The sequence below is a fragment of the Pseudopodoces humilis genome, chromosome 2 (assembly GCF_049639895.1).
Source record: "Pseudopodoces humilis isolate 2021_Gansu_Grassland_sample_001 chromosome 2, ASM4963989v1, whole genome shotgun sequence".
Lineage (NCBI taxonomy): Eukaryota > Metazoa > Chordata > Aves > Passeriformes > Paridae > Pseudopodoces > Pseudopodoces humilis.
Genome location: NC_142201.1, coordinates 112,415,325 through 112,428,485, shown reverse-complemented (window position 1 = coordinate 112,428,485; position 13,161 = coordinate 112,415,325). Strand labels below are relative to the sequence as shown.

General features: G+C 43.8%; 1 protein-coding gene across 1 annotated transcript; it reads left to right on the top strand.

Annotated features, from left to right (window-relative positions):
- Positions 1–1,551: 1,551 nt before the first annotated feature.
- Positions 1,552–6,791, top strand: C2H3orf38 (chromosome 2 C3orf38 homolog). The gene is made up of 3 exons (XM_005524093.3): positions 1,552–1,707; positions 2,972–3,192; positions 4,643–6,791. Exons 1-3 carry the CDS (start codon positions 1,575–1,577, stop codon positions 5,216–5,218), a joined length of 930 nt encoding a protein of 309 aa, XP_005524150.2. The 5' UTR covers positions 1,552–1,574; the 3' UTR covers positions 5,219–6,791.
- The last annotated feature ends 6,370 nt before the right edge of the window (positions 6,792–13,161 follow it).

Here is a 13,161-nt window from a genome sequence, read left to right as displayed (position 1 = left end):
TGGAGGAGAGTTTTCTTCTGCCAGAGAAGTCAAGACTCGTTGCACCTTTATTTTTCTTGGCATGTAGCTTATGATGTTTAGCTCAGCTGAAGCTTCTTCTGTCTTCTATTCCCTTTTTTGTTCATTTTTCCTCCTTTTTTCTCTCTCTTTTATGAAGTGTCCATCACTGGTTGCTCTGCTCCTGACAGAGAAAATAGTGCCAAGTGGAAGAGCAACACAAGGTTGAGAGCTTGCATTTAGCAAAAAAAAACCCCATCTTTAGTTTATAGGACTTTGTGGTGATGTGTTGTTGGATTTCCCTGTCCTGGGGACATGCATCACTTGGGGACATGCAGTGCTTGCCTCAGTCACAAGTGGATGACTTGCTTGCTGCCCACAGCTCAGATGTCCAAAGATGGCTTGGTCCAGATGAGGAGACCAGAAATCACATCAGAAATCACATCCTGATCTGGATGGGACCCAAAAGCATCACCGAGTTCAACTCCTGGCCCTGCACAGGACCCCCTGAGAATCACACCCTGTGCTGAGAGCATCGTCAAAACACTGCTTGAATGCTGCCAGGGTGGTGCTGGGGAGAAGAATCTCTTTCTAATATCCAACCTAAACCTTCCCTGACACTTGAGGTCATTCCCTCGGGTCCTGTCACTGTCATCACAGAGAGATCACTGTCTGTCCCTCCTCCTCCCCTCGACGATGTTGTCACTGCAGTGAGGCCTTCTCTTGTCCAGCTGAAGAGACCAAGCCCTCCTCCCTTGGCTTCTCCTCAAGGCCCTTCCCCATCTTTGTTGCCCTCCTTTGGACACTTTCTAGTGGCTTGATAACCTTCTGATAGTATGGTGCCCAAAGGTGCTCCAGGTCTGGATGTGAGGCCGCCTCAGCAGGGAGCAGAGTGGGACAATCCCCTGGCTGTCACGGTGTCCATGCTGTCCCTGCGGCCCCAGGACAATCCCCTGGCTGTCACGGTGTCCATGCTGTCCCTGCCGGCCCCAGGACAATCCCCTGGCTGTCACGGTGTCCATGCTGTCCCTGCCGGCCCCAGGACAATCCCCTGGCTGTCACGGTGTCCATGCTGTCCCCGTCGGCCCCAGGACAATCCCCTGGCTGTCACGGTGTCCATGCTGTCCCTGCCGGCCCCAGGACAATCCCCTGGCTGTCACGGTGTCCATGCTGTCCCTGCGGTCCCAGGACAATCCCCTGGCTGTCACGGTGTCCATGCTGTCCCCGCCGGCCCCAGGACAGCGATGTCACCCCTGGCCCCCGGGCACTGCTAGTTCACATCCACAGGCCATGCCCCAATACCCACACATCTCGTTCCATGGTGCTGCTCTCCAGCATCTCCCCAGAGCTCAGCACCACACCTTCAGGACGGGCTGGAAGGGAAGGATACCCTCAGTTACAAACTCTCCATATGTTTTATGATTATGTTTTTACGTATACGACACAATCCATACATTTAAGCCCGCCTCCTGGCGGCTTTGCTCCCCAGCGGCCGTTTCTCCGTGCGGAACTTCGCTGCCGGTCCCTCTTTCCAGCCGGCGCCCGGCGCTGCACCAGGCGCGCCCGGGAGGGCGGCCATGGCGGGGTCGGGGCTGAGCGAACGGGAGCGGGCGGGCTGCCGCGACCTGCTGGAGCTCCTGCACACCGAGGAACTGCTGGCGCTCACCGACACCGTCACCAACCGCCTGGTGCACCCGGAGAGCCGCCAAGGTGCGCGGGCAGCGCCGGTGCCGCTGGGCCGGGGCCTGCCGAGCGGGGCCGGGCCCTGCCCCGAGCCCCGCGTTCGCTTCCCCGGGCCCGGCGGCCGCGGCGGGCGGGGCTGCCCGGGCGGGCCGGGGCTCGCAGGGCTCGGCCGAGCTCGGGAGCCCTCTCCTGCACAGCCCAGCAGCTCCTCCGGGGCTTGGCTGCTCGGAGCTTGAGGTTGTTCAGGCCGAGGAAGTTGAGGTGGCGAGGAGTTGAGGTAGCAGATCTTCAGCTCCACAAGCATCTTTTTCCTCTCAGAGCCCTGCAGTGAGCTGCGAGCACGGCTGTGCCAGTAGTGGTTAAAAGTATTGAAAGCTCGAGACTCTCTTGCTGTTGGCATCAGTCACTTTTGCTTTCAGGTTTTGAAAGGGTGAAATATGAATCTGCATTGAACTTAGTTTTTTTTGCAGGACACTTCCAGTTGTGATCATCCACCATCACTTTGTTGAGATTTGTTTTGTAAGACTTAATTTTTTATGTGACTTACCTGAGGCCACTGGGTTTGTTGGCCTGATATACAATCATCCTAAAGCCTTGAGTATGTTTCACGTGATGTAACTAAAACCTGTAAAATTTGCCCAACACATTTCTTTAAAAGGTTTTTTGCCTGTAGGTGTTTGTTCGTTACCTTTTTTCCCTACTTTTTGCAGTGGTTGTAGATTACATTGAAAGATTTTTGTGTTTTACTTTGGCTTTTTCTTTCTGGATAGATTTGGGGGTTTTATAGGTCCTGTGTTAAGTACTAGCCTCAGTTCAGGGGGGAGCTGTCTGCTGTGACTGCTTTAAAAGTGAATTCAAATTTACAAATCTGCCGCAGAGACTTGTAGCTGAATTTTGTTTATTGTTGCCATTCGGTGCACTGTTGTGCTAGGAGGCATTTTTGTATGAACACGGGAGTTGTAATCACATTAGTGTGGAAATAAAACAGATTTAATTCCATTTCCAGCAGGCTTCAGGAAGGAGGTGGAACCTCACTTTCACAAACTACTGTGCATTGCTGAAACACTTCTCTAGAATTCTTGTCCAAGAAACATACTTGCAAGCCTTTGGGGTGTATTCTGTGTCTGATATGATGAGGCCAGATTTAGGTTTAGAGACAAACTTTCAGTCTCTTCCTGTCCTGTCACCTTGTCTTGTACTGTGTTTGGAGGTCAGGAATTTAAGAGATAGCTTAGGTTTGGGGTTTTATTGTGAAAGAAGGTAACTCTGACTTCAATTTCTTTCTTTGCAGAGGCCATTCATGCTATTCTGGTGTACAGCCAAAACGTGGAAGAACTTCTGAGGCGCAGGAAAGTCTACAGAGAAATCATCTTTAAGTATTTGGCGGCGCAGGGAATCGCAGTGCCTCCTTCTTCAGAGAAACACCTCCTCATCGAGCGTGTGAGGCAGCTCTGGAGCGGGCAGTTCACGGCACGAGCCTCAGAGCCAGGGCACAGAAAACCTCCTGCACAGGTGAGTGCTGCTGCTGGAAATCCTCAGGGTGCTCAGCATCACATTGCATCCACAGGATGACCGGTGCAAATGTGGCTCTGCACCTGTAGGAAGGTCCCAAATCTTTTCAGCTCTTGGTTGGTTTGGTTTTAGTTGGGTTTGTTTGGTTGGTTTTTAAATTACATCTGGAGGTGTCTGCTCTGTTTTCCACAGTATTTGAGCTGTGGGGTCTTCTCCATGCTTTGAATTTTTAAATTGTCCTATAAGCTAAAATAGAAGATACTCACAAATAGTTCTGTGGGTTCAGGGACAGCTGAAAACACAGTGAATGGCACAGAAATCCTGCAGAGGCCCTTGTGATTTTAGTGAGTTTATATATTGATAAAATGTGCAGTTTCCAGCAGTGACAGGTCAGTGCCATTTGTTTTCCCTTGGGGTTTGTAACACTTAATACAGCATAAGGAAATGTGTTTTGGCAATAATAGGTTATTTTGAAGTTCAGCTCTTTGCCATTTAGCAAATCCTCGTTGTGTAATGAACTTTAAGGGGTTTATTTGTGGTTCTAATTGTGGTTCACCTTGCTGTAGTTCAGAGCCCTGATGGGCAGCAGTCCCGCCTCCTGGGCTGTGAGTGCTCTGTCCGTGTTGAGAACCTATTGCACTGAGCTTTCACTCAGGGATTAGCTGATGACAGCATTTAGCTGAGAATTGTTTTCAAAATAATCTTCTGTGTGTTTAATTCGAGGGAAAAAACAAAGGTTTCTCTTAGCAAAGTTCTGTGGTTGATGGTACATAAATGAAGTACTTAAAACACATTCATAAATTTAAAAGAAAGTCAGTAGATTTATATATCACATACATCTTTCTTTGCATTTGTTTTCTCTTAATTCTTGTCTCTTCTTTCTTCACCACTTTGAAGAAGTGGGAAACCTGAAACTATGTAACAGAATTGGAAATTAATTTCAATTTGTGGTAAAACACATACCACATTTCTATAAAGAATTCTTCAAAATTTTCATGCTTAATTACTTAATACTTAACACAATTAACACAATTTAATGCTTATTAGACATTGGTGTTAACAAACTTGACATTTGATCTACTTCTAAAAATGTCTTACTGTCAAGTCATAAATACTGAGAAGTCCTACAAAATAACTGTACATTTAGTTCCAAAAAATGTCACTTTACATCCTTCCCCTGCCCTTTTTCAGTGGAATCAGGATTTTCCTTTTTGTAAAGAGCCCAAGACGCTGAAGCACTTTCTAGGTATAATTCAAGGAACCTGTCTTGGTTCTCTACATTAGATAATCATGTTTGTAAAAATAAATGAGATTTTACTTCGGTGTTTCTCTTCAGGCCCTCTGGCTTAGAACATTTAAAAGGTTTAATATAAGTATGTGCCTGATTTGATGTTTTTCTAAGTGATAATCTTACTAAACAGTTCTAAGAAAAAAATTTGCTTGACTGCAGAGTCACGGAAATGGACAGAAGTCACCACAAGATGACGTTGGTGGTCTAGGAGGAGAATTCTGCCAGTGGTATTTTGAACTCCTGAACTCTCAACACCCTTTGGGAGTAAAATCTGAAGAGACGTGGGGACCACAGCATTTTTGGGAGGATGCCAAACTGAAGTTCTGTTACAACACTTTGGAAAAAAACATAGAACAATATGTGGGTGCAGAGATGGTGAGCCTGCGCCTGCTGTCCTTGGTTAAAGAAGAATGTCTCCTCTTCAACCCAAATTTGCATTCCAGTGGCCTGAAATGTGCCATGTCCCCTCATGGATTGGTGCTAGTGGCGGTGGCTGGCACAGTGCACAGAGACAATGCTTGTTTGGGTGTCTTTGAGCAAATCTTTGGGCTCATCAGCTGCCCTGTTAGGAATAACACCTGGAAAATAAAACTGGTGAACCTTAAAATAGTAGGACAGAACGCTCTGGAGCCTGGGATGCAGATTGAAGAACCTTCCATAAAATATGAGTTAAACCAACTGAGAGAGTTCTATGATGGGGATGACCTGACTGTGTTTGAACCTCAGAAATTCTGAGCATTTTGTCACGGCTGGGTGAGGGACTGGGCTGTTGCTGCCATGCAGTTTCTCTTCTCTGAGTAAGATTTGCTGAGTGGCAAGCGGAGATACAGGGAATTAGCACAGGTGATGCTTGTGGGCACTTTCCAAGAGCTAACAAATGTTTCATGGGTATTCCTTCAGGTGTTGCACTGTCATTAGAGTGGAGTTTGGTTATTCATATTACATTTAAATGTGGAATGGCAGCAGTGCGTAATGAGGCATTCACAAACTGCACATTCTCTTGAGGACACCTGTTGAAACTCTTACCTGAGCTGTAACAGGAAGTCTTTGCATCTGGCTTTTGAAATTTGGGAGGGGTAAGTGTGTAAATGGGCATCTGAGTCCAAAGAAAACCAATAGAAAACTCAAAACACTGAATGGAGGCAGCTGCTGTGGGTGTTCTAAATGTGATTTAATGGGACAGTGCAGGGAACTTGGCATTGTTGAAGATTTTTTTTTAACTTCTTTGCATTAATTGCTGTCCTTTTACCTTATGGTTCCAGTTTTGTCATGAGTACACACAAATTGTTCTGTCTGCATCCCCAAGCAGACAAGCTTGAGATAGTTGCCCGTTTCTAGCGCTGACTGTCTGGGATCAAGAACTTGATTTCAAAACTTGCAGCAACACTGTATGAACCAAATGCTCTGATAGTTATTTTGTATATAATTACAACAGAGTTCTTAATATAATAGTTGTGATTTTTGTATGTTTTTTCAAAATAAGTATTTTGTTTACTCTGAGCTGCTTTATTACAGGTACTGAAAGTCCATTTGTTACCACTGGGTGGTTACAATGATAGGTCATGCTAAGAAAAGTATCCAATTACAATTATGGCCTATGAAAAACTTGATTTTTTTCTTACTCTGTTTATTTATAGAGAATTAGAGGTGAAATGAGGTGAAAACTTCTTTATCCCCATCTTGTTTGGATTGTTTGGGAGTTTTGTTTTAATTTTCTGACTTTACTGTTTAAAGCTTTGAAAACAAACATTCCCCATAACTTAGCAGAAGCAGAAGAACTGTTCCCAGATTTTTCATGGTAAAGTGTGGCTGAGTGACAGGAAACAAGAAGGTTCAGTTATGCACAGAACTGATGTTTATGAACAGTCTGAATCTTGCTTTCTCTTTAAAGTAATTTCTTTCCAAAGCAAAAGTTCAGCTACTGTGTTGGGATGTTCTTTCTCAATAAACATCTGAGTTGTGGCTTCTCATTTTTCTGTTGTTTAGAATAAATATCCTTACTGAGAGTTACAAATTCAATTTTGAAATCATTGACACAGGCAGAATTTTTTAAGAGCAGAAGAACATTGACTGTGTGGTAAATGTGAGAAGGTACTTTTAGCTTAACCTTGACTTTAAGGGAAAAATTATGATTTGTTTAAATGGAGTTGAAATTGTTTCTGGACTTGTTTAAACAGAGCTGGTCAAGTTTCAAAAAGCAAGAATTATGTACAGGAGTGATTTCATCCCTCTTTTTAGATGCTGCTGTTCAGAGCTGAAGTAATTAATTGTTGATTTACTCTTGAAAGCACTGGACATTTTAATTGTATTTAGGAGACTGAAAAAAATTAAGTAAAATTTATTCAGAACTGTTATAATCCATTTTCCTCTGTTTCCTAGCATGACAAAAAGATTCAATAACAGTTTCTTATGTCTATCACTACCACTGAAGCTGCAATGCTAAATTTGTGCTTTCTAGATCTCTCTCTGGTAAATAATTTGACAAAAAGCAAAATTCTTATTTGTGGCAAAGCATGTGGAACTTTCTGAATGTTAAACATTCAGAAGTTGTGTTCCCTTTGTGCTTTCTTTGGATGCTCCCCATGAAATGAAGTTTTTAAGTGTATTTAGGAATTTGTAAAAGATGTCTTCATCAAGCTGATAAAATTCTGTAAAAGGAGAAATACAGGCCTCCAGTAAAGATACCAACAACCTTTTGCCTTTAGCTCATGCAATCTACTTCACTTTTCAAGGCGTTTTGAAGACTTACTGCAGCTTGAAAGTTTCTTTTCTTTTTCAGGGCACAAAGTAGAAATCTGAGGTTAAATGTGGGTGCAACTGCAGGAGTGATGACAGTGCTGTGAGCATCTCTGCTGCCTGCAGGAAATCCAGAGGCTTGTTGGAGTCTCAGCAGCGACAGGAGTGGCCTCTGGGTGACATCTGGTGGCAGATTCATCACTTTCCTGGAGCTGCTGTCCCGAAAAGACTCTGCAGAACAGGCTGCTTTATCCCACTCCTTGCTGGCAACAAAATGCCCTGAAATTGCCTGGTTCCCCCTTGCCTTGATCTAAAGGAAAGCTTAAAGGGAATCCCTCACCAGAATGAAAACTAAGAAACCTCCTATCTTTCCAGGATAAACTTAAAGAAATGACAAAAATACAACATGCATGTGGCGTGTTGCCAGTAGTAATTGCCCTTACAGAAACTCTTTAGAGACCTGGGTTAGAACAAAGCAGAGATTTTTGTGAAAGTGGTGTTTGTGCAGAGAGGCATCTGTTGGAAGGAGCAAGGGATGTGTAATTGCTGCAAAGCCACCTCTTCTCTGCCCTCTGAGAGCATAAATTGCAAGGGAAATAACATCATGTTGTACATGCTGCCATAAATCACGCATTTTACAACCAGTAAAAGCCTGAGCTGCTCATCTGGATGAGGTCTGGGTGCCTTGCCAGCATTTTCCCACTTAAGATTATTGAAAGGAAAGGGGAATTTTTTAATAACTTGACTGTGATTTAACAAAACAGGCTCATCTTTGATATCTGAGCTTTCTTCCTCCTCAGCTGCTGAAGTCTATTGTCCCAAATAACAGACAGGAGCAGCTTTCAGGTAAGGAATGAGTGAATAAACTGGGGGTCTTCCACCAGGAGAGGTTGCAGCACCTCCTTTGCTGTAAGAACCGTGGGATTGAGTAAAATTTGCAGGTGCCAACTGTTGGACTCTTCCAGGGCTGGAGATTCTGTCAGCTCCCTGAGCAGCCTGTTCCAATGCCTGACCACCCTTGCAGTGAGGAGATTCTTGATAATATCTAATCTAAGCCTCCCCTGGCATAACTTGAGACCATTTCCTTTCTTCCTGTCTTGTTCCCTGGGAAAAGAAAATGATCCCTGACTTCACTATACTCTCTCTTAAGGTAGCCATACAGAGTGATAACGTTCCCCTGAGCCTTCTGGCTAAACAACCCCACATCCATCAGCTGGTCCACATCAGACTTGTGCCCCAGACCCTTCCCCAGCTCTATTCCCTTCTCTGGATGCACCTCAGGCCCTCAATGTCTTTCTTCTGTTTCAGAAGCCTGTAGAAAATGACTTCATGTGTCCTCTGAAGCAGCCTGGATAACTCTTAAGTGTTCTGTTTGAATACCATGTTATAATTCCAAAATAGCAATCCAAATATTTTGATTTTTTTCCTCTTGGCAAATTGCAGAACCTCCCAAGCACAAAGAAAAACATGTTCTTGGGTTCTGTCTTGACAAGCTCTCACTGCCGTTATTGAAAAGGTTATTTTAGATACCCCTGGTTGTCACTGGGTCATTTGGGTTGTGTGGACTGAGGTCTCTCTGGCTGTGTCTGGGTTTTTTGTCCTAGGGTGAGCCCTTTACAGTGCCCTGGGTGCTTCTGATGCAGGAAACGTTTTAGTGCCAGTAAGGAGGCCGCTTTTGAGGAAAATGCTGTTTGCTGCCACACCAACAATCGCTGTGATCTGATTCACACTTCAGAGTGTTCACCCTGGTGGTCCCCTGGGACAGGATGGACCAGGGAGATCCTGTGGCCAGGCTATCCTGCTCTCTGTGAGGCATTCAGGCTGCAGGACCACCCTGGAGCTGGCTGGCAGCAAACCCCCAGCACATTTAGAGATGTTGTGCTGGCAGCATCTCAGTAACAGCTGTTTCATGCTCCTGTTGCACAGCACTGTTTGCTAATGTAAACACAGCTTAAGGGTGATGAAAATGGTAATATGGCCTCCTTAGGATAAAATTCAATTAGTTTTCATCCTAATGTCTTCTTAAAATGTGTGTATATATATGTACATGCATATTTTTAACAAGTCTTTCACTCACTTTCTAGCATTTCCTTTGCAGGATTTATATTTCAAATGGTGTAATTGTCAGCTCCTCTTTAACAGCAATACGCATAAGACATCATGTCAGTACTTGTTCATCTATTCCTTTTTCTCAGTTCATTAGTGTTATTTATTGCCTGGCTGGATTTTGAGTATTAATGAATTCTTCTCAAAGTTTGCATTTTTTATTGAAATAAATCGATCCGTTTAATATCTCCTCAGTAATTATGTGTATAGATATATTTGCACAGTGCCCCAGCTCTAGCAAGATTAGTGGCAGGAAAATCCCATTCTGCAGATTAGCATGATGTATTGAGTTGAACTTTAGGATTTTCCTCTGGTGCTTCATTATGAAGGTTTATTACAGAAAAACACTTTGTCTTCAATTACTTGCTGATGTGCATCTGAAAGGCTCAGATGAGCAGTCATTTTTTTTCTCTGAAATTAGAAACATCATCTTATGAGACACAAACTCTTTAAATGCCGCCATTAGAAATACATCTCATGACACTAAAAGGATCTCAGTATTTTCAGTTTGCAATTCACTTTTCCATTTTGTCACATCTGTGGCACATCCTGACAGTGACCAAACCATGAGCTCCCAGCAATGTCTCCTGCATCTTCCAGGGGTTTGCCAGGCCCTTGCAGCTGCCCCTCTCTTTAAACGTGGCTGGGCTGGGGTGCTGTGGGTTCCTCTGGCTGCCTGCAGACCCATTTCTGCAATAAAACTTGTGTTGCTGACAGAAACGGATAGATAGCCGAGTGCTACGACAGCACAAATGACTTTGCAGCTACTGTAATAACCATAAAAGTCTCCTTCCAGCTGTCTCCAGCAGCTGCTTTCCCCAGATATAACAGGCAAGGACTCTGCTGGAGGCAGGAGGACATCACACAATTTACTTGGAGCTCAGTGAGGGGTTAACAGCAAGGACAAAGGCTTTCAGAGCAACAGAAGGGCAAATTCTTCCCTGGGTGAGCTGAATTTCAGTGCTGGTCTTCCATGTCATTGACCCAGACTGAGATTGTGTTATGGATCTGCCAGGTTCTGTAGGAGCCCGGAAGGGCTGGTTTGTCACTGGCAAGGCTGCTCCTGCTTCAGCCCAGGATGCCACCCCTTTACAGCTGGCTGGGAAACATGAGCGGTGTCAGTGGTGACAATACAACCACTAGATCATGAAATTAACATGTTAAAAACATTCTAATTCAAACACTGTTAAGAGTTTCTGTATCGAGGAGAAAACCACCCACAAGAAACTTTGCACTTTGAGTGCAAACATTGTGTTTTCCCTAAAGGTTTTACAGATGGAGCAGAGGGTTTGGATTACAACCTAAAAAAGTTGGATGCTTCCAGGCTATAGCTGACAAACTTTGGCAGAAGGCTGACACTACTAAGCATGATGGATAGAACTTTTTTAAACCCTGGCATAGAAAATATCTGGCTGTGGGCTCCATGGGGAGAAGCTGGTGTGTGGATGAGCCCTTCCAGTGGTTCTGTGACACAAGGAGACAGCTCTGCAGCCCTCTGGAAAAGACCACTCACCCTGTCCTCCACAGGACCTGGGAAGAGGTAAATATGTCTGCTTATCCTAAAATGTGTTTCTGGGACTTGTGTGATTCCACATGTGGGAAGTTGCTGAACAAAAGTGTCCTGCCTCTTGCTTACATCATGTCAGCTGTGATTTCTCATGTCCTGGCAGCTGTAAGTGTAAGTTTAATTAGTAACTATGCCATGTTTCAGTTACATGGAGGTGGTGTGGTTACCTGGGATAGTTCCTTGTGTCTGATTCACTTGGAGTGCCCTAAATCTGGACTTTTCATCAGAAGGCACGTGTTCTACTTCCCTGTGTGCTCCCCTGGCCTCCTGCATCCTGGGCAGGGCTGGAGAGAGTCAGAGGCTTTGTATTTCCATATCTGCTCACAGTAACTAGAGCATTACAAATTAGGGAATGGGCTCAAAATTAGTTTTACTTCTTTTATCTTTTCATTTTCACCCTTTTCACTTTGAAATTCTGAGCTTCTCACTTCATTAACAGATTCCTTCTGCTCTCAGTGTCCCCACAAGATAGTAACACAGTCCATATTGGGAAATCCCTAATATTTTCAGTGTGCAAAAGGAAAATGGTGCTGCTGGAAGGTTGTTCCCCTTTTCCCAGTCCCAGTGATTGCTTAAATAAAAGTTTAAACAAAAAATTCAATCAAAATACCTTCAATGTCTATTTTTAACCTGGGAAATCCTGGATCTACTGTCTGTAGGTATGTTTTTTATAGTATTACGGTTTTTAAACAGAAGTAAAATTGAGCCAGAAAATATGGCTACAGATCCCAGGTTAAAAGTGAAGGGCTGTTGGACTGAATTTCTATTTGTAACTACTTTCTTTTGTGATGTAGTTTGACCTCTGCAGGTAAAAGTTATCTGATGAATTGTGTGCTCCTGAGTGGTATTCAGGATGTTTTAATTTCAAATTCTTGCATTCTTTCAATGTGTATGTGGCCTGTGTGCTTTTCTATGTCTTTTCTGTCTTCCTGTATTTCTCTCTCTCTTTCTTCCTCTTATAATTCCCCCTTCTTGGAGCATTTTGAGTAACTTGATATCAAATGGGCTTAAAGTTTGCTAAGGAATGAGCCAAGTTAAAAAGGGAAACAAAGTGGTAGAATAATGTCAAAGTGGCAGAATGTCCTGAGGGGACAGGGGATGACCTGAGGGTGAGGGGATGTCCGCTCTGCTCTGAGCTCTGGGGAGATGCAGGGGCCAGGGGAGTTTGGTCTGCTGGTTACAGACAGGCACATCAGGAGAACTTAGAATCATATAAAACACTCTAGCAAGAATTGGGACCTTCATTTTGAGAAATCAGGGGACAGAATATTTTCCAGCTCTTCCTTCCCTGTGGGTTTTTCATACTTTTGAATTGACACATGAGCTGCGGTTTGGAATCTATAACGTGTGTGAGGAGCATGGTAGGGTTTTTTTCTTCTTGGGTTTTCTTTTCACTTTTTCAAGCTTTGTTTTTTGTCAGGACATTGTACAGTCTGCATGCAGAGACACAACTCAGACCTGGCAAAGTTGTGCTGATGCCTGTGGCTGGTGTTAGCTCCAGCTGAAGGATGGGAGGGGGATGAAGTGTTTGCTGAGGAAACAGATTTTTCAGGCAAAGTCCTGTAGGAAGAGCTGTGAGTTAGGAACACTGAGCTAAAATGCTTTATTCTATTTTTATTGGCTAAGTCCAACCAGAGAGAGGTGATAGCTTCCAGCAGTGCTGATGTGTAGGAGGTGGAGGAGAAATAGTCAGTGTTCTTCTCCACCTCTAAGGAAAAAATGGATGAGAGGGAGCACACTGGCCCATTTTGCTGTGCTCCAACCTCTGTTCATGGGTGTGTAGATGAAAATAAAAAGGTTTTAATTTGTTGTTGAACTGTAGATACAAACTTGCAGCAGTGTTCTCTTAAGACGATAAGTGCATGGGTTTTGTTGTGAGGAAAGCTTTTATGAAAACCTCACGTCTGAGAAATGGCACTTAGAAGATCAAACTGCAATCCAATGAAGGCAACTCTAGAATGTAGCTATAACTCATTATGAAAAATACAAAATAAATCAATAGGGGCATCTGCTGATACTAAACCATGTCTCAGAACTGGGCAGGTTTCTGTGTTGTATTTGCTTGGTAATACTAATGACTGAATTCTGGTGTGATCAATGACCTTGCTCAAAATTTACACTGCAAATCACTGTATAACACATAATCTCCTCAAGTCTCCTTCCTTTGTCAGGAGGTGGTGATGGTGACAAAGGATTAAAAAAAAAATAAAAATAAATTGGTCATTTACTAGGCTTCTTTCTGCTCCTTGACATTATTTTCAATGACATC